General features: G+C 43.9%; 1 protein-coding gene across 3 annotated transcripts in view; it reads right to left on the reverse strand.

Moving 5' to 3' along the window:
• TMEM245 (transmembrane protein 245) overlaps positions 1 to 25,567 on the reverse strand; it is a 241,257-nt gene that overhangs the window by 200,470 nt on the left and 15,220 nt on the right. For all 3 annotated transcript variants that reach the window (XM_039331992.1, XM_039332002.1, XM_039331984.1), the window contains exons 2-5: positions 18,372 to 18,489; positions 16,745 to 16,846; positions 15,141 to 15,251; positions 6,200 to 6,391 (exon numbers count right to left, since the gene is read on the reverse strand). In XM_039331992.1, coding sequence (XP_039187926.1) covers positions 6,200 to 6,391; positions 15,141 to 15,251; positions 16,745 to 16,846; positions 18,372 to 18,489 — 523 coding nt within the window. The remainder of the gene's footprint in view (positions 1 to 6,199; positions 6,392 to 15,140; positions 15,252 to 16,744; positions 16,847 to 18,371; positions 18,490 to 25,567) is intronic.

The following is a 25,567-nucleotide window of genomic DNA, read 5'->3' on the forward strand; positions in this document are numbered from 1 at the left end:
TCTGAGAAAACGCCTGTGATTTGGATGTATGGGAACGTGCAGGTAAGCTTCTATCAGATCTATGGATGTAAGAAAATCCCCCGGCCGAATGCTGCCCAGAATCGAATGAAGTTGTATCTCGAATTTTTGGTAAATTAGGAACAAATTTAGAGCCTTGAGGTCTAGGATCGCCCTCCATCCTCCCGAGGCTTTTGGTACCACGAACAGGATGGAATAGAAACCTAGTCCCCATTGATCTGGGGGTACCCACTCTATTGCCTCTATGCTTAACAGATGATGAATGGCCTCCTCCATGAGAACTTGTTTCAAGGGATTTTGGGACAGGGGGCAGATGAAGCGCCGAGGGAGGAGTGTGAGGAACTCCAGAGACAGTCCGTCTCTGATAGTGGTTAGAACCCAATTGTCCGTGGTGGTGTTTTCCCATTTGTGGAAGTAAAGTGCCAGTCTTCCGCCAATGGGGGAATCCGCCTTAAGTCACTTTGACTTTCGGAAAGGACAACCTCCTCTGCCGCGAAAGGGCCACTTAGCCTGGAATTGTGGCTTTGGCTTGTCTCTGTAGCCGGACCGGTCCAAGGAGCGGTCCGGCCCCGCTTGAAAGGGCCGATACCCGCTCCAGGAAGTTCGGTCTGAGCCAGACTTAAACGACGGACACCAGTTGTAAGGAGAAAAATGTCTGCCCGTTTTTTAAACAATATGAGCTAATACCTTCAACTTTTCTTTGTTTTCAGTCAGGTAAGGAGTGAGAGCCTCTCCAAAAAGGTGACCCTTTTGATATGGTGCCGCAGCTACTCTCCATTTGTGCCTTGTATCGGCCTTCCAATTTTTTAGCCAGAACAACTGGCGTGTAGCCACGTTGGAAACTATGGCCCGAGCCAAATATTTGACCGACTCAGAGACACATCCACCATGTATTCCAGTGAGGCCCTTAGTTTAGTTTACTCTAGCCTGTAATTCCCGGAGCCAGATTAATGCGATTCTGGCGAAGAAGGAGTTAGATGTTGAGGCTCTTATAGCCGAAGCTGATGCCTAATGGGTCCTATGAAGGGAAATCTCAGACTTCTTGTCCTCGGCCTTAAGGGCCTTCAACATATCTCCTGGGATTTTGGTGTCTGACAGTATAGGGGCGAGAGCCTCGTCACACCCGGAACTTCGAGGACATCGTTGAGGGAAGGGACCATATCTAAGAGTTTACGATCTAATCCCCCAAGAGCAGAGAAACTTCCAGGAGATCCCACTGATCCTGAATGGATTTTAGAAACATGGGGGGACAAGATATCTGTAGGTTTTTCATGACCAGTTACAGAAACAGTGGGTCAGAACTCTATCCAGAGTCCTGATCGGCCGTCTGTGGTTTCACCAGTTCAATTTTTCCGGTGACATAGGCCTTTTGTAAAAGAGAATAGAAGGAATTTGGATTAAACACCCCTACCATAGGAGTGGTCTCTGCCTGAATGTCTTCCTCGTCTAACCACATGCCTTCCTCCGGAATCTGTGCGAAATAATCCGATATCTCGCTCCCTTCAGATTGAGGTGGAGAACCGTGATCTGAGATCACATACTCCCTGGGATGCATAGTTTCTGTGGACGTAGGGGGGGGTTTGATGGTCCTTGGACCAGAATGGCCCTCCCTGAAGCCACCATCACCTGAGCCATCACCTGTGAGATCATGGCTTGGAGCTGGACAGTAAATGAAGGATGTTCGGGGCCCGAAGACCAGCCACTGTCGGCGTGAAAGATGCTGATGGGATTAGGGGAGGGACGACTGTAGTAACCTCCCCGAGACCCACAAGACACTGAGGAAGGTCCTGGCTCAGCAGCTGGAATTGAATCTTGGACCTGTAATCTCAATTCTCGGTCAAAGAGGGACAGATGGTCCCATTCATATCCCAGCAAAGAACCCTGGTCCAGGGTCTGCTCGGAAGACCAAGCCCGTGTAAAAGGGGAAGGCCGATGCTCCCCTGATGTGGATGCAAGAGGAGGGAGGGGATAAGCTGCGTCTCTCCTGCCTGTCGCTGGGCTTTGGAGAATTGTCACTCCAGCGCCCTATGTCTGCTATCTGCTTGCTTGTCATCGGCCTTAGAGGTCCGTTTGACCTTGGCCTTGAGTTTTGCAGGTTTATCCTGACTGGATGGCTTGCGTTTTACATTTCCACTGGAGGTGGAAGCCTGTGAAACGGTGTTATCCGCCATATTGAAACAAGCAACAGGAAAAAAAAAACAGGTGTTCACCAGGAGATCCCTGGATTGGGCCTATTCTGCAGTAGAAGGCAGGTTTTCACCAGAAGATCCCTGGATCAGTCCTTTTTTGCAGTAGAAGGGCAGGTTTTCACCAGGAGATCCCTGGATCGGCCCTGGTCTGCAAGAGAAAGGAAGGCCACGACCCACCTGGGTGGTACAGGCCTACACGAGGGTCTGTGAGGTCCGGCCCGCCGTTAAGCATGCGATATAAGCCGCGCTGCACTCAGGGGCTGTCCTCCCCATTCAATTTTTCAGGCTCATTGTAATAGTGAGACAATTTGGCCAATAAAATATCAAATGTCAATTAATGATAGGTCTATATATGAATATAGATATATATCTTGTTTATTTTAATTTTATTTTATTTTAATTAATTTTTTTTTACCCTTGTGTCTCATTTAGTGACAGCTGGGACAGTAACTACTGACCACAAGATGCAGACAGCGGAAAACAGGCGAAGCAAGCAGCAGTCCAATCTGTTGGCACTGGATATTTGAAAGGTACTGGTAAGTCACACAGTCTGGAATATTACCAGATAAAAGGAATGAGAGACTCAAGGTATTTTCCCTATGTCCACTAGGTAACCTAAGATGGTGCCTATTAAGCAGCTGAGGCATGAGGTAATGAAGATCTAAAAGAGTGTAATTAGAACTCCTATTCCCCCTCCCACATAGGGAGATTCACCAAATAAGTAAGTTGCTTTGTGACTGAGAAGGCTGTAATTAGGTCAAAGCAGTCAATTTAATGTGTGCGATCGGGCGGAGCCCAAAATGGCGGCCGTGACGATCTAATGAGAGAGAAAACAAGCTGAGAGAAAAGATCCTCTTCTGCAAGTAATCTGGTAATAAGTTCTTTTAGTCAAACAGTTCACCTGTGGGTTTTTTTGGGTAATTTACAGCTGACAATTAACAGTAACAAGGAAGTACTTGAGTAATGTGAGGATCGAGCCTTCTAGAGGCTCAAAATGGTGCCTGCAGGTTGTTTGAATAGGTAATGAACCCAGGAAAGTGAATTCAGAGTTTTCAGCAAAAAAACTAGTAGTTTAAAGCTTCCCATTCACAGCGAAGATCCTGGGAGGAGGTGGGGAGGTGGATTGTAATGAGGAGGCAGCGATCGCGACGATCAGCTGTCTGCCTCTGAAAAACTCAACGGAGAAGGGAATTGATTAAAGAGAGAAGAAATGGTGCAGCACTGAGCCCAGAGCTGAACCAATCTCCCCCCAAAGAAGGAAAATAAAAAAAAGGGTAGAGAATCCACGAATGGCAATAACTACCTTTCTGAATCTAAATTGGGAGCCAATTCTCATGTCTCTTCAGGGCTGAGACCAAACAAAACTGGGGCATGGTCAGACCCTGCAGAGGCGTGGCAACTTTGATTGTTTGGTCTGATTGGGCTAGAAGACTAAATCAACCCATTAGTGGATTCTACATTCCTCTACATGCTGGAGAAAGAGGGATTCTTCAGGAGATTGGTTTTGGTGGCGATCAATCCAAGCGTACTGAATTGCCCCCTCTAAAGGGGCAGAAGAAAGGTTGCCGGGAAAGCCTGAGGCAACCCAAGTTGTCTTCAGCCGGAAGGGAAGCTATGAAAAACAGCTGATCTCCAACAAGAAGTTATGCCTGGGTGAGCTGAAATTTCTTCCTACTCCTTGTGCTTTAAAATATTGAGACCCTGAAAGGGAGAACTTGAAAGAGTAAAGACCCCCAGAGAGACTTTTGGAGTGGCAATTTAACATTAAGGGAAAATGGTAAATGAATAACACAACTATGGACTAAGGAGTGAGCATAGTTGATAAATAAGCCAACAAGGACATCTACTGGCAAAAAATAAGAATTAAAGAATTAAAAACACAGTGACCTCGGAAAGCTTGAGTAAAACGAAGTTGGGAAATTAAAATCTAAACAAGAATTGGAAAATTTAGGAATAGATTTGTCCTGGTGGGCACATTTGCAGATATAAAGTAGATATGAAAAAGATGTAAAAATGTATGGATTTTACAAAAATCAAAATGTGTTTGATAAGATTTTGTTAACCTCAGATGAGAAATTAATTAAGAAAATGTATAATTTTTTGTTAATTTTAGATATGGAAAGTGAACGTGAAAGAAACAATGATAAGATGGGCAAAAAATTTTGTTTATGATATAGAATTAGAAAAATGGCAAATGTTATGGGAGAGAAACTATAAATTAACAATGTCAACTTCATACAAAGAAAATTTGTATAAAATGTTTTATAGATGGCACCTTCCACCAGCAAGATTAGCAAAAATGTTTAAAAATATGTCAGATAGATGTTGGAAATGTAAACATAATATAGGCACGTATTATCATATTTGGTGGACATATGGGAAGGCAAAGGCCTATTGGAAAAGCATACATATGTAGTTAGAAAAAATATTGGGCGAACAAGTGGATTTTAAACCTGAACTTTTTTTATTAGGCATTATGTCTGAAAAGATTAATGAGCAGAAATTATATTTAATTCTACATATTACCACAGCAGCAAGAATAATTTTTGCACAGTACTGGAAAAATGAAGATTGCCATCAGAAGAAGAAATAATCACGAAAATATTGGAATGTGCAGAGATGGACAGACTAACTATGAGGCTGAACGACAAAGAAGATACGGACTATTATAAAATTTGGAATTTATTTTATTTTTGGTTAGAGAAAAGAATGAAGGATTAGGAAGTGAACATGTATTAGCTTAGCAAACACCAGACAACTTGTTTGATTGGAAAAATTAACATATGTTAATGGAAAAAAATTAATAAAAAAGATTGTTGCAAGATAAAATTATTACAGGATGCAAAGGAAAGAGGAGGGCTCGGCCTCCCGAATTGGGAAAAATATTATCAGGCAGCAATATCGATATGGATAAAGGATTGGATACACTTAAGGAAGAGAAGACTACTGGCATTAGAAGGCCATAACATGCAAATAGGGTGGCATGCTATAATGTGGGATGGGAAATATAAGGCTCATCAGTACTTTCAGAATCACCATATTAGATGAGCACTATTAGATGTGTGGATAAAAATTAAAAAAAATAATTATATAAAAATTCCCAATTAGCTATCCATATTAGAGATATTCATGCACCCCAAATTCATAAATTTAGGAAGAGTAATTACATATAAAGATATCTTAGACGAGAATGGGAACCTGAAAACAAGGAAAAGATTATCAGAAGATGGAATAGAGCTGGAATGATGGGCATACTTACAAATACAATCGCGATACAGAAAAGACAAAAAAGAACCAGGGATAAAATTAGAGCATACACAATTAGATAAAATCCTTCTAGGAACAGAAGATCAAATTATAAAAAAGATATATCAATATTTATTAGAACAAGATTTGTTAGAAGAACAAATAAAAGAAACAATGTTAATCTGGAATAAAAATTTTGGTTACAGTATTGACCTAGATAATTGGCAATCATTATGGGACAGAAACAGAAGGATAACACTAGCCACCTCCTACAAAGAAAATTTATACAAGATGTTTTATAGATGGCACCTTCCCTCTACAAGACTAGCAAAAATAGAAATGTAGAAGGCTTCCAGGGACTTACTATCACATGTGGTGGGAATGTTCAAAGGGGCAAAGTTTTTGGAATCGGATAAAAAATTGGCTGGAAGAAATACTATTACAAAAAATTGATTTAAAACCAGAAATCTTCTTATTAGGGATTTTTAATGATAAACTCAGCAAAGCATCTTTTTACTTACATTGTATATTTTAACCACAGCAAGATTGGCATACGCCCAAAAATGGAAAGGAAAGGAAACCCCCACTGAGGAAGAAATAATAAATAAAATTTTATCCTGCGCCGAAATGGACAGGTTAACTCTAGAGATTATCTGCACAAAGTTGGATTGGTGTTGCCATCTCAAAGACAGTATTTAGTTACCTACCCAATCAAACTATAAATCACAATACAAAAAATGAATAACCTGCAAAAGGTAAGGGCAGCAATTGAATTATCCAGAAATTAAACCAAATCTGGACTATTACAATGCTCCATATGAGCAGAACAAAGTAGATGTCACTGGCTTTCTTCTTTTTAGAAAATGTTGCAATCTCAGGTCTCTGTCCGCTCTTCTCATTGGATGATGCTGATATGGAACCATCACTTTCTATAATTTCTAAAAAAAAAATAATTACAACAATAAGTATTTATTATTGGATTAGCAAGCTTACCTTGAAGAAGTTCAGAAGAGTATCACTGAACATAAAACATTTCTATTGTTATAACAGAGAATCAGCTTTGTTACAGGTAGTCCTCAACTTATGACCCAATTAGATTGGAACATGATGTAATTATTAACAGAATGATACCCAATTTTGTGACATTTTTTGCTGTCATGAAATGAATCACACAATCATTAAGCAAATCTGGCTTTCCCATTGACTTTGCTGGTTGGAAGGTCCCTGGAAGATTGCAAATGGTGATCATATAATCTGGGAAGCTGTAAATACCTGCCAGTTGCCAAGTGTCTGATTTTTTATCTCATGACCGCAGCAACACTGCAATGATCATAGGCACAAGGACAGTTGTTAGTCACTTTTTTTAATTTTGAATGGTCATAAAATGAATGGTTGTAAATCAAGGGCTACTTGTAATAGTTCAGGCAACAGGATAGAAACCAGAAGACCATGAATTCTAATCCCGCATTAGGTACAAACTCAACTGGGTGACCTTGGACCAATCACTCTGTTCTGCCCTAGGAAGCAGGCAATGATAAGCTACTTCTGAAAAAACTGCTGGGAGAGAGGAGTTTATTTTCTTAGACCAGTGGTGGCGAACCTATGGCATGCGTGCCAGAGGCGCCACTCACAGCCCTCTCTGTGGGCATGCAGATGGCAACTGTCCCTCTTCAACCAGCCGCCCACTAACTCGCCGAGGTCCCACATGGCCGAATGCATCCCAGCACCCATGCACTCACTGGCCTCTGTGTGCAGGGGCCGATGGTGTCAGGCAGCAGCCGCCCTGGCCCCTGCCTCACCTTTCCTATGACAATGGCACCCCTGCCCTGCCTTGCCTTGCCTCACCCTGCAGGATGAGCCTCCTGCCCACAGCCCCACCAGCCAGAGACCCCCTGGATCTCCCCCAACCCTGCCCAGCCCCCACAGACGTCCCTCCCCATGAGCAACATCGAGGTGATCATGCTCACCTTGACCACTCCCACCCAATCTGCCATGACCACTGCAGCCACGCCCACCCAGTGGGCCATGCCCACTTGCACCCAGCGATAAATAAGTGGGTTTGGGCACTCGGACTCTAAAAGGTTCACCATCTCTGTCTTAGACCTTTTGTGAGGTAAAAGTTTTTCTAGCCATTTCCCTAGATGCATCAAAGACTGTGAAGAAGAAAAGAGTCACAAAATCCAGCAAGAAAGAAAAAAATTGAAAATATGAAAAAAGCAGAAACTAAATAAAAGACAACCTAGCTCCAGGTCCAGATAGCCTTACAAGCTACTATTATAAATGCTTTGAAGATCAATTGCTTCAGCTATTAAAGCTGAAGTCCCCAATTCCCAGTCCATGGATCAGCATTGGTCCATGGCATGCCAGAAACTAAGCCACGCAAACAAGTGAAGCCTCATCCGTGGGATGCAGTCAGCACGTGAAACCATGCTCCCTCTGGTCCACGGAAAAACCTTACTCCATGGAATCGGTCTCAGGTGCCCAAAAGGCTGGTGCGCGCTGCACTAAAGGATGCAGTGAATGGAGTATTATAGGGAGCAAAGATGCCTCAAACCTGGAAACTAATATTGCATTTTTACCAAAAGAGGGTCAAGATGTCTTGAGAATAAAAAAATTTCATTAAACCAATTTCATTATTAAATAATGTATAATTTTTTGTGAAATTTTAGCAGAAAGATTGAAGAATACTTTACAGACATATATTCATGAAAATCAATCTCGCATTTTGCCAAAAAGACAGTTAAGAGCCAATGTGAGGACTGTTTTGAACAGTACTGAACACATACAATATCATAATGAGAAATAGGCAGCTTTTGGATATTATTTTTGGATGCAGAAAAGGCCTTTGAGAACCTAAATTGGGTTTTTATGTTCAAAATTTTGAAAGACATGGATTTTGGGGAAAAATTTATTCAAGGGATCAAAGCAGTGTTATACATCACAGCAAGCAAAGATTATTATTTAACTATTCATGTGAAATTCAAAAGGGTACGAGACAAGGATGCCCCTTATCTTCCCTACTGGTAATATTGGTTTTGGAGGTTTAAATAGGGTTATTAGGCAAGATTAGAAAATAACAGGTATAAATATCAAAAAGAAAGTTTATAAATTGAGAGCATTTTAGTTGATAATTTAGTTATATTTTTGCAATAATTGAAAACTAATATAGAATATTTGATCAATGAGTTTGGAGCTTTAGCAGGCTTTAAAATAAATAAACAGAAAATGGAATATGTTAAAAATATGATCTCTGAGGATTTTGAAATACTGACTAAAAGGGGCGTTGTCTTACCTGAACGCCTTTTCTCAGCATGAAGATGGAGAATCCATGAATGGGTTAACTCTGTCTTCCTGCCCAATTAAACCAAGTCAGTCAAACTTGCCACGCCTGTCCTGGACCAGGACCCTCCCAATCTCAACGGGGGCAAAGCTATTGACGACAGTCCGACGTGCTGACTCCCAGACCCGACACTGGACCTGACGGATCCTAAGGGGTGGGTGTGGATTCTCCATCTTCATGCTGAGAAAAGGTGTTCAGGTAAGACAATGCCCCTTCTCCAGCATGAGAGATGAAGAATCCACGAATGGGATATACCAAAGCCACACTGTCCCTACGGGAGCGAATCAGTGTCCCACCCTTTGGCACTACTTGCTGTAGCACTCTCCGGCCAAAGGAGGCGCCTGCAGAGGCAAACTTGTCCAGTTTATAATGCCTCACAAAAGGGGAAGGTGACGACCACATCGCTGTCCTACAAATGTCCTCGATGGACGCCTGTGTCGCCCATGCAGCTGAGGTCATGGCACTACAAGTGAAATACGCAGTGACATGACTTGGAACTGACAGGGAATGCGACTGATATATCCCCGCAATCAAGCCCTGATCCATCTGCCTATGGTAGAGGCAGACACTTTCTGTCCCATAGGTTGGGAGGAAACAAAGAGGGCTTCCAACTTGCGAAAGGCCACCGTCCGCTTGATGTAACAGCATAATGCCCTGCAGACATCCAGTGCGTGCCATTGACATTCCAAGTCATGAGATGGATTAGGGCAAAAATCTGGCAGTACAATTTCCTGAGTCCTGTGAAACAAGGTGTTGACCTTGGGAATAAAGGTAGGATCCAAACAAAGGACCACTCAGTCCTGATAAAAGATGCACAGGTCATCTCTGATAGAGAGAGCTGCCAGTTCAGAAATCCGCCTAGCTGACATAACAGCTATCAGGAAGGCGACCTTGAGAGACAAGGACCACAGAGTACAGGTTCTGATAGGCTCAAATGGCGGTGTGGTGAGGGCCTGTAAGACCATAGCAACTCCCATGGATAGACTGGAGTGTTTGCATCTTGAATTTTCTGTATGCAATATGGGAATTCAGACCCTTCAGGTCGAGTATTGCCCTCCATCCTCCCGAGGCCTTGGGAACCACAAAGAGGATGGAATAAAATCCTCTTTCCAGTTGACCAGCCGGAATTGATTCTATGGCTCTTATCTCCAAGAGATGTCGAATGGCTCTTATATGAAGCCCTTCTTGATCGGATTTTTTAACGGCAGGCAAGAAATGAAGCGCTCTGGTGGGGTGATATGAATTCCAGGGACAGACCATACCGAATGGTATTGACAATCCAGGAGTCTGTGGTGGTAGCTTTCTACTGGTGGGCAAAAAGAGCCAGTCTGCCACCTATGAGAGGCGCTTCCCAGGAGTTACTTGGACCTTTTGAAGGGGCGACCTCCCATACCCTGAAAGGGCCGTTTGCCCTGGTACTGCTGCCTAGGTCTGGTGCCTGATCTCTCAGATGTGCAGTCCTGCCTGGTCATGAAGGAACGGAGGGGCTGTGCAGGACCTGAGCCTGCCTGACCGAAAGGACTGCCTGCGGGCATATGGATTGGCACGTCTGTCCGCCCGTCTGCTGAGCTGAGCCATCACCTTTCTTTTATCCTTATTCTCAATCAAATAAGGTGCCAGGGCCTCCCCAAACAGCTGGCCCCCTTCATACTGGGCCGCCGCCAAACGCCACTTAGATTTGGCATCAGCTTGCCAATGTTTGAGCCACAATAGCCGTTGTGCTATAACATTGGAGGCTATGGCTCTGGAAGAAAATCTGGCGGTGTGTAATGACGCATCAGCTATATACTCCGAGGCTGCAACCAATTTGCTCAAGTCTTGGTGTGTGCGTACCTACTTCGGAGGAATTCTGGCCTGGAGTTGGCGGAGCCAGAGGAGAGAGGTTCTGGCAAAGAAGGATGAGCAAGTAGCCACTCTTACCGCCCATGCCACTGCCTGGTGTGTCCTGCGGAAGTCAATTCTGATCTCTTATCCTCAGCCTTCAACGTCTTGGCCATATCCCCCGACACCATAGATGCAGACAGTAGAGGGGTCAAGGGTTCATCCACCGCTGGCACCTCAAGAGTGTCAGCCAAAGCTGGTGCTGTGCTAAACAGTTTCCTGTCCGTTCCCCCCAAGGAGGGAAAGGTGCCAGGTGAAGCCCATTGCTTCCAAATGGCGTTCAAGAATAAAAGGGGACAGGAAACGTGGTGCTGAGTCATAACCGGCTCAGAAAACACTGGATTTGGATCGGAACGGATGGAAGGGCTAGGTTGAGGAATTTGATCAGGACTTATGTTGGCCGTGATGCTGGCCTTGCACAGCAGTGGTAAGAAAAGGGCTGGGTTGAAGAGGCTCCCAAATGGCGGAGGGTCCGGAGAGGACTCCTCCTCCTCCGACAATGGTATGTCCATTTGGTCCTACTCCGCAGGGGATAATGCCCTGCTATGGGAGGACGGGGATGGTGAGGCAGAGCCATGGTATTCGGGTGCTCCGAACTGGGGAACATATGATGGAGTCATGGAGGCAACCGACTCGGATCTGGACCTATGGTTAAGACCTGGAGGCAAAGGCCTGGTCGACAGCCTGAGAGATCAATGCCTGAAGTTGTGCAGTGGAAAATGCTCCTTGGGGCTCTGTCGCCCTGAGCCCAGCTGCTGTGGGCGTGAAGGTAGCCTTTGGACCTGACTGCACAGCCCGAGGTACCGAGGGTGCCTGTTGGACATTTGGTTCCTCGCTGCGAGGAAAAAAATGTTCCTGATCCTCCCTGGAAGGAGGAAAGTGGCCAGGGATCCCCACCGGAGACCAAATTCCCTGAGTAGAGGTGGAGGACCCAGGGGAAGGTCAAAGACCAAGTCCCCTGCATGCTCCGATTCCATTATGGCCTGCCTCTGTGCTTTGGAGAATTCTTTCTCCAGGACCTGATGCCTCCTACTAGCCTGTTTCTCCACCAGATTGGAAGGTTTCCTTCCCGCGATGGATCTTGCCAGCACCTCCTGCTTCGAGGGCTTATGCCTTTTTTGGCTAGTAGATGCAGAGGTGGTGCCTTGTGAAGGCTGGGGCACCGTATTGTCAGCCATCCTAAGGTGAGATATCTCAGTGTTATGCTGAGAGGGATCTCAATCAGTTGGGAGCAAAGTACTGGTTGTAGCTGTGAGCCACGCACTGGATCAGACCAGTACTGTTGGCAGTGGTGAATGCCGGACCAGCTTAATGGAGCCTGGCACACCTGCTGTGCTCTTCTCCTGATGGCTACCAGGCCGATAGGTGCACAGGTAGCACATGGTCGGCTCTAAGGCTGCGGCAAGATCACGGTGTGATAACAGCCAGCTTGCTCGTAGAACGCTTAGTGGCGACAAAGCCAAGAAAGGTGACAGCCAGCACACTAGCGCGATAAATCAGGTCTACGGTGGTGGCAAAATCACAACCATGATGACAGTCAGCACATGTGTAGACCACTTAGCGGCAGCAGACCAGTGGGTGGTGACAGCCAGCATGCTACGTCAAAGGTAAATGAGGTACCAGTTGAGGCCTATCTTGCTTTTGGTTTTGTGGGAGGCTGGTCTGTTGGGAAGCCTCGCGTTAGCCTGGAATTGATGCACCAGTTAAGGCCTATCTTGCTTTTGATTTTGTGGGAGGTTGGCCTATTGTGAAACCTCACGTTGGCCTGGAATTCCAGGTTAGGCCTGCTCAAGGGCATTTGTTGGCCTGCAGGCCACCAATCCAGTAGGTGAATGGATGGGCTGATTGACCGTTCGCTCTCTATGGGTTGGCCGCTCGAACTGGGCCCAGGAGGTAAATTCCGCTGTGTCGCTGGTGTGGTTACCCCCCATCCTCCCTCCTTCTGGAGGGATCGGCTCCTGGCTGTTAAGGCCGTTCAAAATGGTGACCGCAGTTGCCACAGCCTCCACAAGGCCGGAGCCAGAAGAAAGCAAGATGGATCGACCTGTGTCTTACTTGAAAATGGTTGTCCGCCAATTGCCAGCTGAAACGGGAGCTGTGAGCACTAATTTAATAAATAAACGGTCCAGCGGCAGTGGCAAGACAGCTCACCACACGGCATCCAAAATGGCAGCCGCAATGAAAACGGGACGCTAAAACTAGAAGCAGAGGCCTCCACGATGAATGGGGAGCTCGGAGGAAGTCCCCAGAATCTTCAGGAGGCAATCCAGAACAGCGCTGACCCCAGCGCTGTTGAGATGGCCATAGAAATGATTGGCTGTGCTAATTTTGGAAGCGGAAGCCTCTGCAATGCACAAGGAGCTTTGGGGAAGTCCTAGGCGTTCAGCCAGGCAACCCAAATCAGCGCTGATCCCAGCACTTATCCCAGCGCTGTAGAGATGGCTGTGGAGAGCGAAAATCCACGAATGGGAATAACTAAATACAACCTGCTGCTAATAGACTGGGAGCCAAATTTGTCACGTCCATCTGGGCTGCAGACCAAGTCGAGACTGGGAGGGTCCTGGTCCAGGGTGGGCGTGGCAAGTTTGACTGATTTGGTCTAATTGGGCAGGAAGACAGAGTTAATCCATTCGTGGATTCTCCATCTCTCATGCTGGAGAAAGTCAAATTCTTTAGCCACTGAAAAGAGATATTAAAACCCAGTCAATTTCCAGTGCTTTGTGTCTATTGAGTCTGGGTTAATCTGGTTATTGGGGGTTTAGGGAAAAAAAATCTGCAACAAGCTCTATAGGCTCTAAACCAGACATGTCAAACTTGCAACATCATGTGGCATCGCGCAATGTATCAGGACAGTTTTGCCATTGCCGGCAATGGGTGGGCGCAGTTTCCATGTGATGCATCCGGCCCGCGGGCTGGCAGTTTGACACCCCTGCTCTAAACTAAAGCAAAAGATGGAGGGTGATAAAAGCTCAGAACTTAAAGCGAAAAGCAAACAGCCAGAATGGGAATTCAAGAATGATGCTGCAATAGAGATGCCAGTAAGAGGTGTTTAAAATTTCAGGTGTTTCTGCACCAGTGCGCATGGAATATTAAAATCATGGAATCATAGGACTGAAGACACCTTGGAGATATTCTAGTCCAGCCTTCTGCTCTGAGACCATAACAAATAAATGGCTCTCCAAACTTTGCTTCAAAAGGCCTACGAATGAAGCATCCAAACTTCAGGAGGCAGGCTGTTTCATTCATAATAGCTGTCATAGTTAGGAAATTATTCCTTATCTCTCTCTGTAAAGCTTCCACCTATCAGTTCTTGATTTACCTTTGGGCACTACACAAAACAAATCCATACCCTCTTCCCTATGACAAACCTTCAAGTATCATGTTTCTTTTTAGCCTTCTCTCCAGGCTAACCATAATCAGTTCTTTTAATAGCTCTTCACAGTATTTATTCTCTAAGCCCCTTGCCATCTTTGTTGCTCTTCTCTGTACTTTTTCTAGTTCCTCAGTAATTTTGTTGTGTGATGGCAACTAAAACTGTATTCCAGGTACAGTCTGACCAATACAAACTAGAGCAAAATTACATTTCCTCTGCTCTTAATATTATATCCTCTGTTGATGCAGCCTAATTTTGCCAATTGCAGCACAATGCAGGCTCTTCCTTAATCTGTGATCTACCAGGATACAAAAACCTTTTCACAAGTATTGCTAAATTACTACTTACCTAGTACCTGAACACAAGATTTTTATACCAAACTACAGAGCCCTACACATCTCATCATTAAATTGCATTTTGTCGGAAAAGACTCAGTGTTCAAATCTATCAGGATGCTTGTTTATCCTGAAGTTGTTTTCTGAGGTATAAGTATTTCCACACCACACACACACCAATCAGCATCCATGCAGACCCCACAAAAACAGTGATTGTGTACTTCCAATGTCAGGAGTACCCGAGTCACTGCCTTTTGAATCAACTGCAGTTTTCAAATACTTTTTAAGGGCAGCACAGATAGAGCAGTGGTAAGGGTTAGTGAGAAAGATAGTGATAAGAGATAAGTGATTAAGTTACTGTTGCCAAATTGTAATGAAAATGACAGATATAAAAATGAGCAGACAACTAACAGTTTTTTCTAGCCTCCCAAATTAGGCAAAACAAACTCAAAATTGAAGAGTATTTTGTAATCTACATTTCAGTGTTTAAAAAATCTTTTAATGCTATTTTAATTTTTCTTAAGGTTTCACCATTAGGGTTGATAAAAAGGTGAATAAAATCCCTTCTGAAGCATATATTACATTCTAACTTCTACCAAATTAGTTTAATTTCAGCAACCCTTTCAAATTCACCAACTTTCAGACTAAGAAAGACAAATGTTGAAATCAAATCAGTGTACAAATCAATATAAGCAAGCACTACAAGCAGGTTAATTAAAATATTTGAATATTTTTAGAGTCATTGGAATTAAAGTCACCTGAGGTTTGTAATGGATGATCCTCATTACTTGATTCATAACACGTAACTGAAATTACCATGGTAACTGCAGATGCTGCAATGGAAATTACTTGACCAACAAGTTGTGCCTCTGAATTAAATAAATATAATAAATGAAAAGGAAACATACAATACATTTTAATTGAATTATCCAGTTTTCACAGTAAAATTATAATCCAAATAATATAGAACATACCTATATGAACAATTTAATAATAGAATGCAGGCAGTCCTTGACTTACGACAGTTCATTTAGTGATTGTTCAAAGTTACAATAGCACTGAAAAAAGGGACTTATAACTGTTTTTCACCCTTACAACCTTTGTAGCATCCCTATGATCATGTGATCAAAATTCAGATGCCTGGCAATTGGTTCATACTTATGACCATTGCTGTGTCCCAAGATCATGTGATTACCTTTTGCGACCTTTTGACAAGCAAAGTCAATGAGGAAACCAGATTCACTTAACCATATTATTAAATTATCAGTTGCAACAATTCACTTAACAACTGTGGCAAGAAAAGTAGTAAAATGAGGCAAAACTCACATAACAAATTTTGCCCTCAATTGTGGTTGTAAGTTAAGGACTACCTGTACATCAAAAAACTTGAAATAGGTTCTAAAAGTCATATACTAAATCCAATTTAGTAAAATGAAGTGATCTCTCCGTTTTGAAAGAATGGCAATACCAGTAACCTTTTGCCCATATTGACAAAAAACATCAAAAGTCTTGCTGGCATGTATTACCTATTACTCATGTACAAACAAAACTATATTTCTCCCATAGTAATGCCCTGGCTGATTCCCCTGTTTCTCCAGTTAAATAATATTATCTACTGGACCTTTAGTGTGCCTTCTAAACAGTAATGCCTACACTCTGGAATTAGATTTCCTCTGAGATCTGGACAGTTCCCATTTCTGATGTTTCAAAGGGTTTTGAAGACCTGGCTCTTCACTCAAGCTTTTGGCAAAGATGAATGAAGGCCCCTTTGCTCTATGCGGGGGTTCAGTAGTACCTTGGTGCTTGTTATTAATTGTTCTGGAAAGTGCAACAAGTACTAAAAATGATGAGTATCAAATAAAGCCCATGAGCCTTTGTTTTAGTCAGGAAGGACTTCCTGTCTGTCCCTTTTCTTATGTCAGTGACTTTCCCAGCAGGGTTGACTTCCTATCCACCCTCTGCAGCCATCCCCCACTTCTTTTTGCAGCTGACTTTCCTGGCTTAGCCAATTTCCTATCCATTCTTCATGGCCATCCCTCTCTTCCTATAGCAATGAGTCAAGTACAAAACAAACAAGAAATACCAGGAAAACATTTTTGCATCAAAATGCATTGAGTGCAAAATCCAACAAGTTTTGAAGCAGCTGAATACCAAGGTACAACTATATTTGTTTTATTCCCCATCAGTTATCACTTCTCCCATTTTCATTGTTTATTTTTGTCTCTGTTATATTTTTTCTAGTTTTTAATTTTTTATCTGTAATCTTCTAGAATCTTTGTGAATTGGGCATTGTATAAATTTAAATAGGCTCACTAAAGAAAATAATTATATTCCATTCTTTTAAAAAGGAATTATTTTTTACCTGGAGGCTCTTTTCCATTTGATTGCTCATGAAGCAAACCTATAGTCATTAAGACAATTATAAGCACAACAATTGGAATTCTCCAAGATCCTGCTGCAGAAGCTGGAAAAAAATATGTATCATTTAATGCACCCATATTTTTCTCAGATAGATATTGTCAAAGATGATGATAATAATACTGTTATCCAAGATATATAATAGAAATAACAGGCTGTTAACTTATGATAAAGCACTTTCCTATGCTTTGGATTAATTTTGAATATTGTAAGATACGTTATATTCAAAATTAATCCAAAATGTAGGAAAATGCTATTTTTAACTTTCTATTTACAGCCAGTTTGGTGTAGTGGGTAAGGCATCAAGCATAAAATTGGAATTTAGTGAGTCTTATAGGCACAAAGCCTGATGGATAACCTTGAATCAGTCACTTTCTCTCAGCCCTAGAGAAACAATATTAATCAATATTAAACCACTTCTGAAAAACCTTGCCAAGAAAACTGCAGCAATTTGCCCAGGAAGGTGCTAGGAGTAAAAAACCTGACTAGATGGCAAAAACATAAAACAAAACAAAACAAAACAAAACCCTTGCCATTTAATATGATGTAGTCCAGGGGTGTCAAACTGCCGACCCACAGGCCGGATGCGTCACACGGAAGCCACGCCCATCCCATTGCCACCAATGGCAAAACAGTGCCGATACATTGCACAACGTCACGTGACGTCGCGAGTTTGACATGTCTGATGTAGTCCATATTATTTTCAGTGGAAGTCAAGAGTACAAAACAAACTAAAAAGTTCTGGTAAATTTTTTTAAAAACAACAATACATAATGGAAAAAGGCAAGTATCAATTTGGGTAAACTACTGCCAAATTTTATGGTTTAAGTTGACAGGAAACAAATATAGATAGCTATACATGAAGGTGGGTAAAATATATTCCCTCAAGTCCCATTTGTTCCACTCCTAAAATTCCCAAAGTAATCAGGCTAAATTTTCATTCTGGTGAATTTTATGGAGCAAAAATTGGTATTCTGAGGTTTTTTTTTTTTTAAGAATTAAGGTATTAATTTCACAGAACTATCGACTCCTTAAAAATGTAAAATTGGGACCTAGTATTTCAGTCTTGCTCTCTCCATAGACATCAAATCCATCTAACTCCCAGGCAGTGTACAAAGTTAAAGTTTGGCCTTGAGACTGAAAAAGGTTATCCATAAATACAAGGATCTATATTTATGTACAAGAAAAAAATGCAGTAATTGTGTTCCCATATTACAACAGACCATTATTTGAATAACCATTCATATATAATGCTGAGTCATGAATTATAGTTTACAAAACACAATGTGTAAGGTGACATATAATGCTAGATCTAAAGTAAAAATTTATCTTAGCATGATATATGAATCCATATATTAAGCTTTATATTTCAGAGGAATGAGGACACTTAGATTTTAGAAATTACAAATATGCAATCAATTCTTATCTCCCTTTCATGCCAAAAACATATTGAAACATGCTAGACAATAATCATCTACTATGACTAACATCCAGCTATCTTTCCTATCTAACTTTCTAGTTTTTAAAAACTACATAAACACCTCATACTATATATGTATGTATTCACTCACCCAAATGAAGTAGCAGAACAATCCAGAGAGGAACTGAGACTGCTTTCAAGTAACGCTCCGTGCTTTGGTTCCATCTGAATAACACAGTCAACAGATAGCCTGCTATCAAGGTCCATATCTGAATATTAAAAAAGGAGATGGAATTTGACAACGTTCAGTATAAATCTCTAACAGACTATTACATTAAGTTCAGTCTATCAGGATTGTGCACTAAAAACCCGCAAGCTAAATTCAGTCAGCGTATTCCTAGGAGTTATATAACTGTTTCATCTTCTTCACTTGAAAAGAAAATGTTTTTCCATTTTAAATTACAGTTAATTAAATAATTTTCTATAATCATAGTTTTGCTTTTGCAGTTTCTCAAATAGATGTTCAGTACTTAATATTTATAAAATCATAGAAATTGAAAGAAAGAGGTGGAAAGAAGAATTGGTAAAAGCTAACAGTGGAGATGTACAATCACAGAATCATAGGCTGGAAGGGACCTTAGAGATCTTCTAGTTCAACCCTTTGCCCAGGGTAGAGGACCTTATTCCATCCTGGACAAATGGTTGTCCTTTTCTTGAAACCCTCCAGTGATGGTGTACCCAAAACTTCCGTAGGCAAGTTGTTCCATTGATTAATTGTTCTCACTATCAGGAAATTTCTCCTTAATTCCAGGTTACCTCTTCTTTTTTTTTATTAAAAAGTTTTACAAAAATTACAAAATATACCCCAAACCCACCCCCCTATCCCCCCTCCCCCACTTCCCAGAGCTGAATACAGGCTAAAAAAATATAATAATCACAATCTAACTAACATTAGCCAACTATGTAGATAAACAAATATAATGCGCTTTAACTCCCTTTTAACACAGAATAAACAATTTGCAAATAAACTTAATCATATAAACAAATTAAAATCCTAATTCATAAACAATACAATATGATAAAAATTCCACTGTACTAGACTATTAATAATAATAATAATAACAACAATAATAATATTCTAAAATTTATTCATAAAATAAATGGAACTTTTAGTCCCATATTTATTCTGAATATAATCTATCCATCTTCTCCAAACTGAAATATATCTTTCTTGTGAGTGATCCTTCAAATAAGCAGAAATCTTAGCCATTTCTGAGGTTACCTCTTCTTCTGATAAGCTTCCATCTGTTGCTTTTTATCCTGCCCTCCACTGCTTTTGGAGAATAAACTGACCTTCTCTTCCCCATGACAGCACTTCAAATATTGGAAGAAACTTATTTAAAAGAAAGAAATCTAGAACACTAAAATTAAAACAGTGAACAACACGAATAACAAACTTTTAAAAAGGCAATAAATTTCTTATTTATTAATTTATTAAATTTATTTGCTGCCCATCTCGTGGTTCAGGTGACTCTTGAGTGGCTTACATCAAGATAAAACCCACAAACATTTAACAATTTTAGAAATAAAAACAGAGTAAGATGACAATAATGAAAACAAACTAAGAAACAAAGTTTGAAAGAGAAGGGTGGGATGCCTATTAATTTATCAACCATTTCCACTCAACAGCTTCTCCTTCAGGACCCCACACCAGCTGGCGTAATCAAGTTTTAAGGACTTTCCTGAAGCTGAAAGATATGGAGCAGATCTTACCTCCTGTAACAAGATATTCCAAAGGGCAGGAACCAAGGCAGAAAAGGCTCTTCTCCTGCTCCCACCAGCCAGAATCCCTTGGCTGTTGGGATTCTTCTGCCAGCATGAGTGGAGTGGGACAATCCCAATGGGGAAAGACAATTCTGCAGATAACCTGGACTCCTACCATAAAAGGTAACAACCAAAACCTTGAATTGCACTCAGAAGTAGATTGGCAAACAATGCAGCTCACGTAAGGGGCATTGTCTTACCTGAACGCCTTTTCTCAGCATGATGATGGAGAATCCACTGATGGGTTTACTTCATCTTGCTGTCCAATAGACTTAAGTCTGACAAGTTGCCACGCCTCCTGCTGGAGTATTATTCCCCAGTTACAATGAAGGCGAAGCAGCAGACTGTAGTCCGATGCGTTGGTTCCAAAAACCCTGAACACAGGTCCTGATAGACACTAAGGGGATGGGTGTGGATTCTCCATCATCATGCTGAAAAAAGGCGTTCAGGTAAGACAATGCCCCTTCTCCAGAATGATTGGATGGAGAATCCACTGGTGGGACATACCAAAGCCACCCTGTCCCTATGGGAGGGAAACAGTCAGGGCCTGCGTCCCACTGGATGACAGTACTTGTTGCAGCACCCTCCAATCAAATGAGGCGTCCACAGAGGCAAACTTGTCTATTTTGTAGTGTCTTATGAATGGGGAGGGCAAAGCCCACGTCGCCGCCCTACAGATCTTGACAATGGATGCTTGCGTTGCCCAAGCCGCTGATGTTGTAGCACTGTGGGTGGAATGAGCAGTGATGCGGCTAGGAACTGACAAAGAGTGGGATTGGTATGCCTTCCAATGCAAGCCCTGATCCACCTGCCTATGGTTGATGCTAAAACCTTCTGCCCCATGGAAGAGGGCTGAAATGAGATAAATAATGCCTCTGACTTGTGAAAGGCAGAAATCCTCTTGATGTACTGTCAAAGAGCCCTATGCATGTCCAAAGTGTGCCACTGACGCTCAGAGTTGTGAGACGAACGAGGCAAAAGTCCGGTAGTATTACTTCTTGCGACCAATGGACAAGGTGTTTATCTTGGGGACGAATGAGGGATCTAACCGAAGGACCACCCTGTCACTGTGAAAAACGCATAGGTCCTCTCTGGCTGAGAGCGCTGCCAGTTCAGATATGTGCCTGGCTGACGTGATGGCTACTAGAAAGGCTACCTTCATGGACAAGAACCGCAAATCACAGTTCTTAATGGGCTCGAACGGTTGTGTGGTAAGAGCTTGCAAGACCCATGACAGGTCCCACGAGGGGTATCTATGGACCAGAGGATGCTTTGTGTTGGTTGCTCCCTTGATGAAGGAGCGTACCATTGGGTGATGGGCTAAAGAGGATGAATCGTCGCATGACAGCACCGTTGCCAGAACTGCCACCTGCCTTTTGATGGTATTTGGCGATAAGCCTTTGTTGAGCCCCTCCAGCAAATACTCTAGGATTCTAGGGATAATGATGGATGAAATATCAGATTGATTCCTGTTACACCAGAGACAAAAGTTCTTCCAAGTGGAGTCATATATTCTGTTTGTAGAAGGACGTCTGGATGCCTGAATCATGTTGACCACTCTCATTGAATAGAATTCCTGGGTGAGCAGTCGCCGCTCAAGCGCCAGGTGGTTAACTGGAGCCACTGGGGATCCAGAGGTTGAAGAGCTCCCTGACTGAGGGCTATAGGATCTGGAGGGATTTTCCACAGGGAAGAGATGGAAAGGCTCACGAGGTCAGCAAACCACAGTCATCTCAGCCAGTGTGAAGCAACCAGTATGATCTCTGCCCTTTCCTGCAATAGTTTGTGAATGACTGCCGGAAGCAGAGGGAGAGGGGGGAAGATGTATAGAAGATTTTTGGGCCATGGGCTGCGGGGGGCGTCTACTCTCTCTGCCCCCGGAGACAGAAAATGGGAGAAAGACCTTGGGAGCTGGGAATTTGCCAGAGATGTGAACAAGTCCAGTACTGGGTGATCGAACCTGTCTGCTATCTCTGTGAATAGATCGGGATGCAGGCGCCACTCAGAGTGGTCCACCGTTGCCCTGCTTAAGGTGTCTGCCTGCCTGTTTGTCTCTCCCGAGATGTGTTCCACTCTGAGGGAGGAGAGGTTGGCCTCTGCCCAGGAGCACATCAGCTGGGCCTCGGTCATGAGGGACCTGGACCGGTGCCCCCCTGCCGGTTCACATGGGCTTTGGACGCTACATTGTCCGTAAGGACTAGGATGTGCTGTCCTCTCACCTCGTGTTTGAAGTGACGTAAGGCGAGGTGTATGGCTCTGAGCTCCAACCAGTTTATGTTGTGCTTCAGGTCCGGTCGGGACCACCAGCCCTGAGCTAACTGAGATTGAAGATGGCCCCCCCAGCTGAAGAGACTGGCATCGATAGTCAGAGTGAGCCGTGTCGGTTCCTTGAAAAAGGAGCTTCTGGCTACTGCTTGGGAGGTCCACCAGCGAAGAGATTTCAGTGTCTGAGGTGGGACCCTGATTTTCTGGTTGGAGGAGCTGATGCCCCACCTCTGAAAGGGGAGTAAGATCCATTGCAGGGCCCTTGAGTGCAACCTGGCCCACGGTACTATAGAAATGCAAGAGACCATCTTCCCTAGTAATTGGGAAAGGACGCCCAGAGAAACGAACCGGTCTCTTTGGATTTGACGTACTAGATTCTAGATACTTTCCTGGCGCCCTTGTGACAAATAGACCATGCACTGTCTCGTATCTATGACTGCTCCCAAATGGAGGAGATAAGTGGAGGGAGCTATCTGGCTCTTTAGGAAGTTTACAGTGAACCCATGGTCCTGAAGGACTTCGATGGATAGGGTCAAGTCTGACTGGGCTGGCCGAACGGACGTGGACTGGATGACAATGTTGTCCAGGTAGCACTGGACCCGGATCGGAACCAGCCTTAGATGGGTGGCTAGGACTGCCAAGATCTTCGTGAATACTCTCGAAGCGGATGACAGGCCGAACGGTAGGGCCCTGTATTGATAGTGGTGGCCCTTTTAATAGAACCTGAGGAATCTGCGATGTTCAGGAAGGATAGGGACATGTAGATATGCTTCCGTGAGATCGATGGAAGTCAGGAAGTCGTCCCTCCTGATGCTGGCCAGAATAGATTGGAGTGTCTGCATCTTTAATTTCTTATATATCAGGTAGAAATTTAACCTTTTTAGATCGAGTATGGCCCTCCATCCTCCTGAGGCCTTTGGTACCACAAAGAGGATGGAATAGAAGCTCTATGGCCCTTATCTCCAAAAGGTGACGTATAGCCTCATTCATGAGGTCCCTCATGGCTGGAACTCGTGGGGCTGGGCAAGGAATAAATTGATCTGGGGGTCTGAAGAAGAATTCTAGAGACAGACTACACCTGATGGTGTTGAGAACCCAAGTGTCTGTAGTGGTGGCCTCCCCGTTGTGAATAAAGAGAGAAAGCCGGTCACCAATGGGGGGTCCCTCCCTGGAGTCACTTATTCCTTCTAAAGGTACGCCCCCCCCAGCACCTCGAAAGGGCCGCTTTGATTGGAACTGCTGTCTGGGCTTGGGTCTAGATCGTTCTGGCTGGCGGTCAGCCCTGGGAAGGAAGGAGCGGGGCGGTTGAGTCCACTCTGAGCTTGGTCCCGATCGAAATGCTGCCTGCGATAGTACGGGTTGAGCCTCCTGTCCGCCCGCCTGGCGAGGTGAGACAATACCTTACGTTTGTCTTGGTTCTCCACTAAATAAGGATTGAGAGTCCCTCCAAACAGGTGTCTGCCAGTGTAAGGGGCGGTGGCCAACCGCCACTTGGACTTTAAGTCCACTCGCCATTGTTTCAGCCAGAGGAGTCTGTGAGCTGACACGTTGGCGGCTATGGCCCTGGATGAGAACCTGGCAGTGTGAAGTGTAGCATCTGCCGTGTACTCTGCAGTAGCGAGTAACTTACCCAGGTTCTGATACGCCCGTACCTGCTCTTGGGGAATCATGGAGCCATATGATGGAGGTTCTGGAGAAGAAGGAGGCGGAGGTGGAAGCCTTTACTGATCACGCCACGGCCTAGTGGGACCTGCATTGAAAAAATTCTGACTTTCTTTCCTCCACCCTCAAGGCTTCCGCCATGTCCCCTGGCATGGTGGAGAAGGAAAAGAGAGGTGTTAGGGACTCATCGACTGTCAGGACCTTCAAAAGCTCTGCCAAGGATGGGGCAACATTAAAAAGCTTTTTTGTCAGTTACCCCCAGTGCTGGGGGGACGCTGAGAACACTCCATTGTTTCTTGATGGTATTGAGGAAGAAGGGAGGGCACGGGATATGTCTCTGGGTTACAGTAGGTTCGGAGAATAGTGGGTCTGGGGCTTGACTGGTGGAAGGGGTGGGTTGAGGTTCTTGATCAGGGTTAATCTTGGCAGATGTAGTTGCCTTAGACAGAAGTGATTTGAACAATGTCGGATCAAACAATCCTACGAAGGGTGAGGGGTCCGGGGATGACTCCTCATCCTTCGACAATTGTAAGTCCCATGGCTCAACCCCATCTGAATATGACCCTCTGTCCAGAGATGAACGATCAGAGGCAATGGAACAAGGATATTCTGGGGGATCAGATGGATACTGAAGTAGAGATGCAGGTCTGGGCCTCTGGAATGATGAGGCCATGCCCTGGGTGAATGCCTGGGCAATCAGGGCCTGGAAATGCTCAGGCCATACCCCTTGAGGCACACTGGGGTGTGGTCCAGCAACCGAGGGTGTGAACGTGGCTGCAGGCCCCGGCTGCTCCCTGGGTGAAGGGGCTATCCTAGGGAGGCCTGATTCTGGGACGAGGGGTATGCTCTCCCCGTCTGGACTCCGCATCTGGGGACAATGACCTTTGGATTAGAGACATAGGTGTGATCTGAGGATTGAAAAGGGAGCTCTCTGGTGGAACCATAGAAGAGCGAGGAGCCTCACTTGGTATTTGTCCTTGGGCCTTGGAAAACTGCCTTTCCAAGGCCAAATGCCTTCTGTTGGCCTCCCTTAATCCTCCCTGCTGCCTCCAATTTGGAGGATTTGCGCTTCTTTTTTTGTTCGAGTGCTAGTAGCATCGTGCGCAATCTGCGGCTCTTTGTCATCAGTCATCGTGCTAGCCATCCTTCAGTATAGCACTGAGAATGGACTCAGGAAATGTGAGATGAGCACTGGATGGACAGTACCCACAATACTGGGAGAACCAGTAACTGCTCTGATGGCACAGTGTTTGGGCAGACGGTGATGGCCAAAACCACAATCTGGCGAGCGCCGGTCAACACGTCCTGTGCTAAGAGATGTATAATCACCTGCGTGATTAGAGCCTGTGTCCTGGACCAGGGTGGTATGGGACTGCTGAGATGAAACATGAGTAGTTGGTCAATCACTGTATGCCCAGGATCAAGTTGTGGTTTCTGATTTTTGAAGGCTCAGAAATTGCCAAAGGCATATTAACAGTGAGTAATGTTTTCTCTGCAGGTGCTGGGATATGAGAGATAGAACACCAGCCCTGGGTTACTTGAAATGTAAGACGGCGCCAAAATGGCGGCCGTTAAGAGGACAACCTGAGGATGCTG

This window comes from Crotalus tigris, unplaced genomic scaffold (genome assembly GCF_016545835.1).
Source record: "Crotalus tigris isolate CLP2741 ecotype Arizona unplaced genomic scaffold, ASM1654583v1 scf7180000017623.1712378, whole genome shotgun sequence".
NCBI lineage: Eukaryota > Metazoa > Chordata > Lepidosauria > Squamata > Viperidae > Crotalus > Crotalus tigris.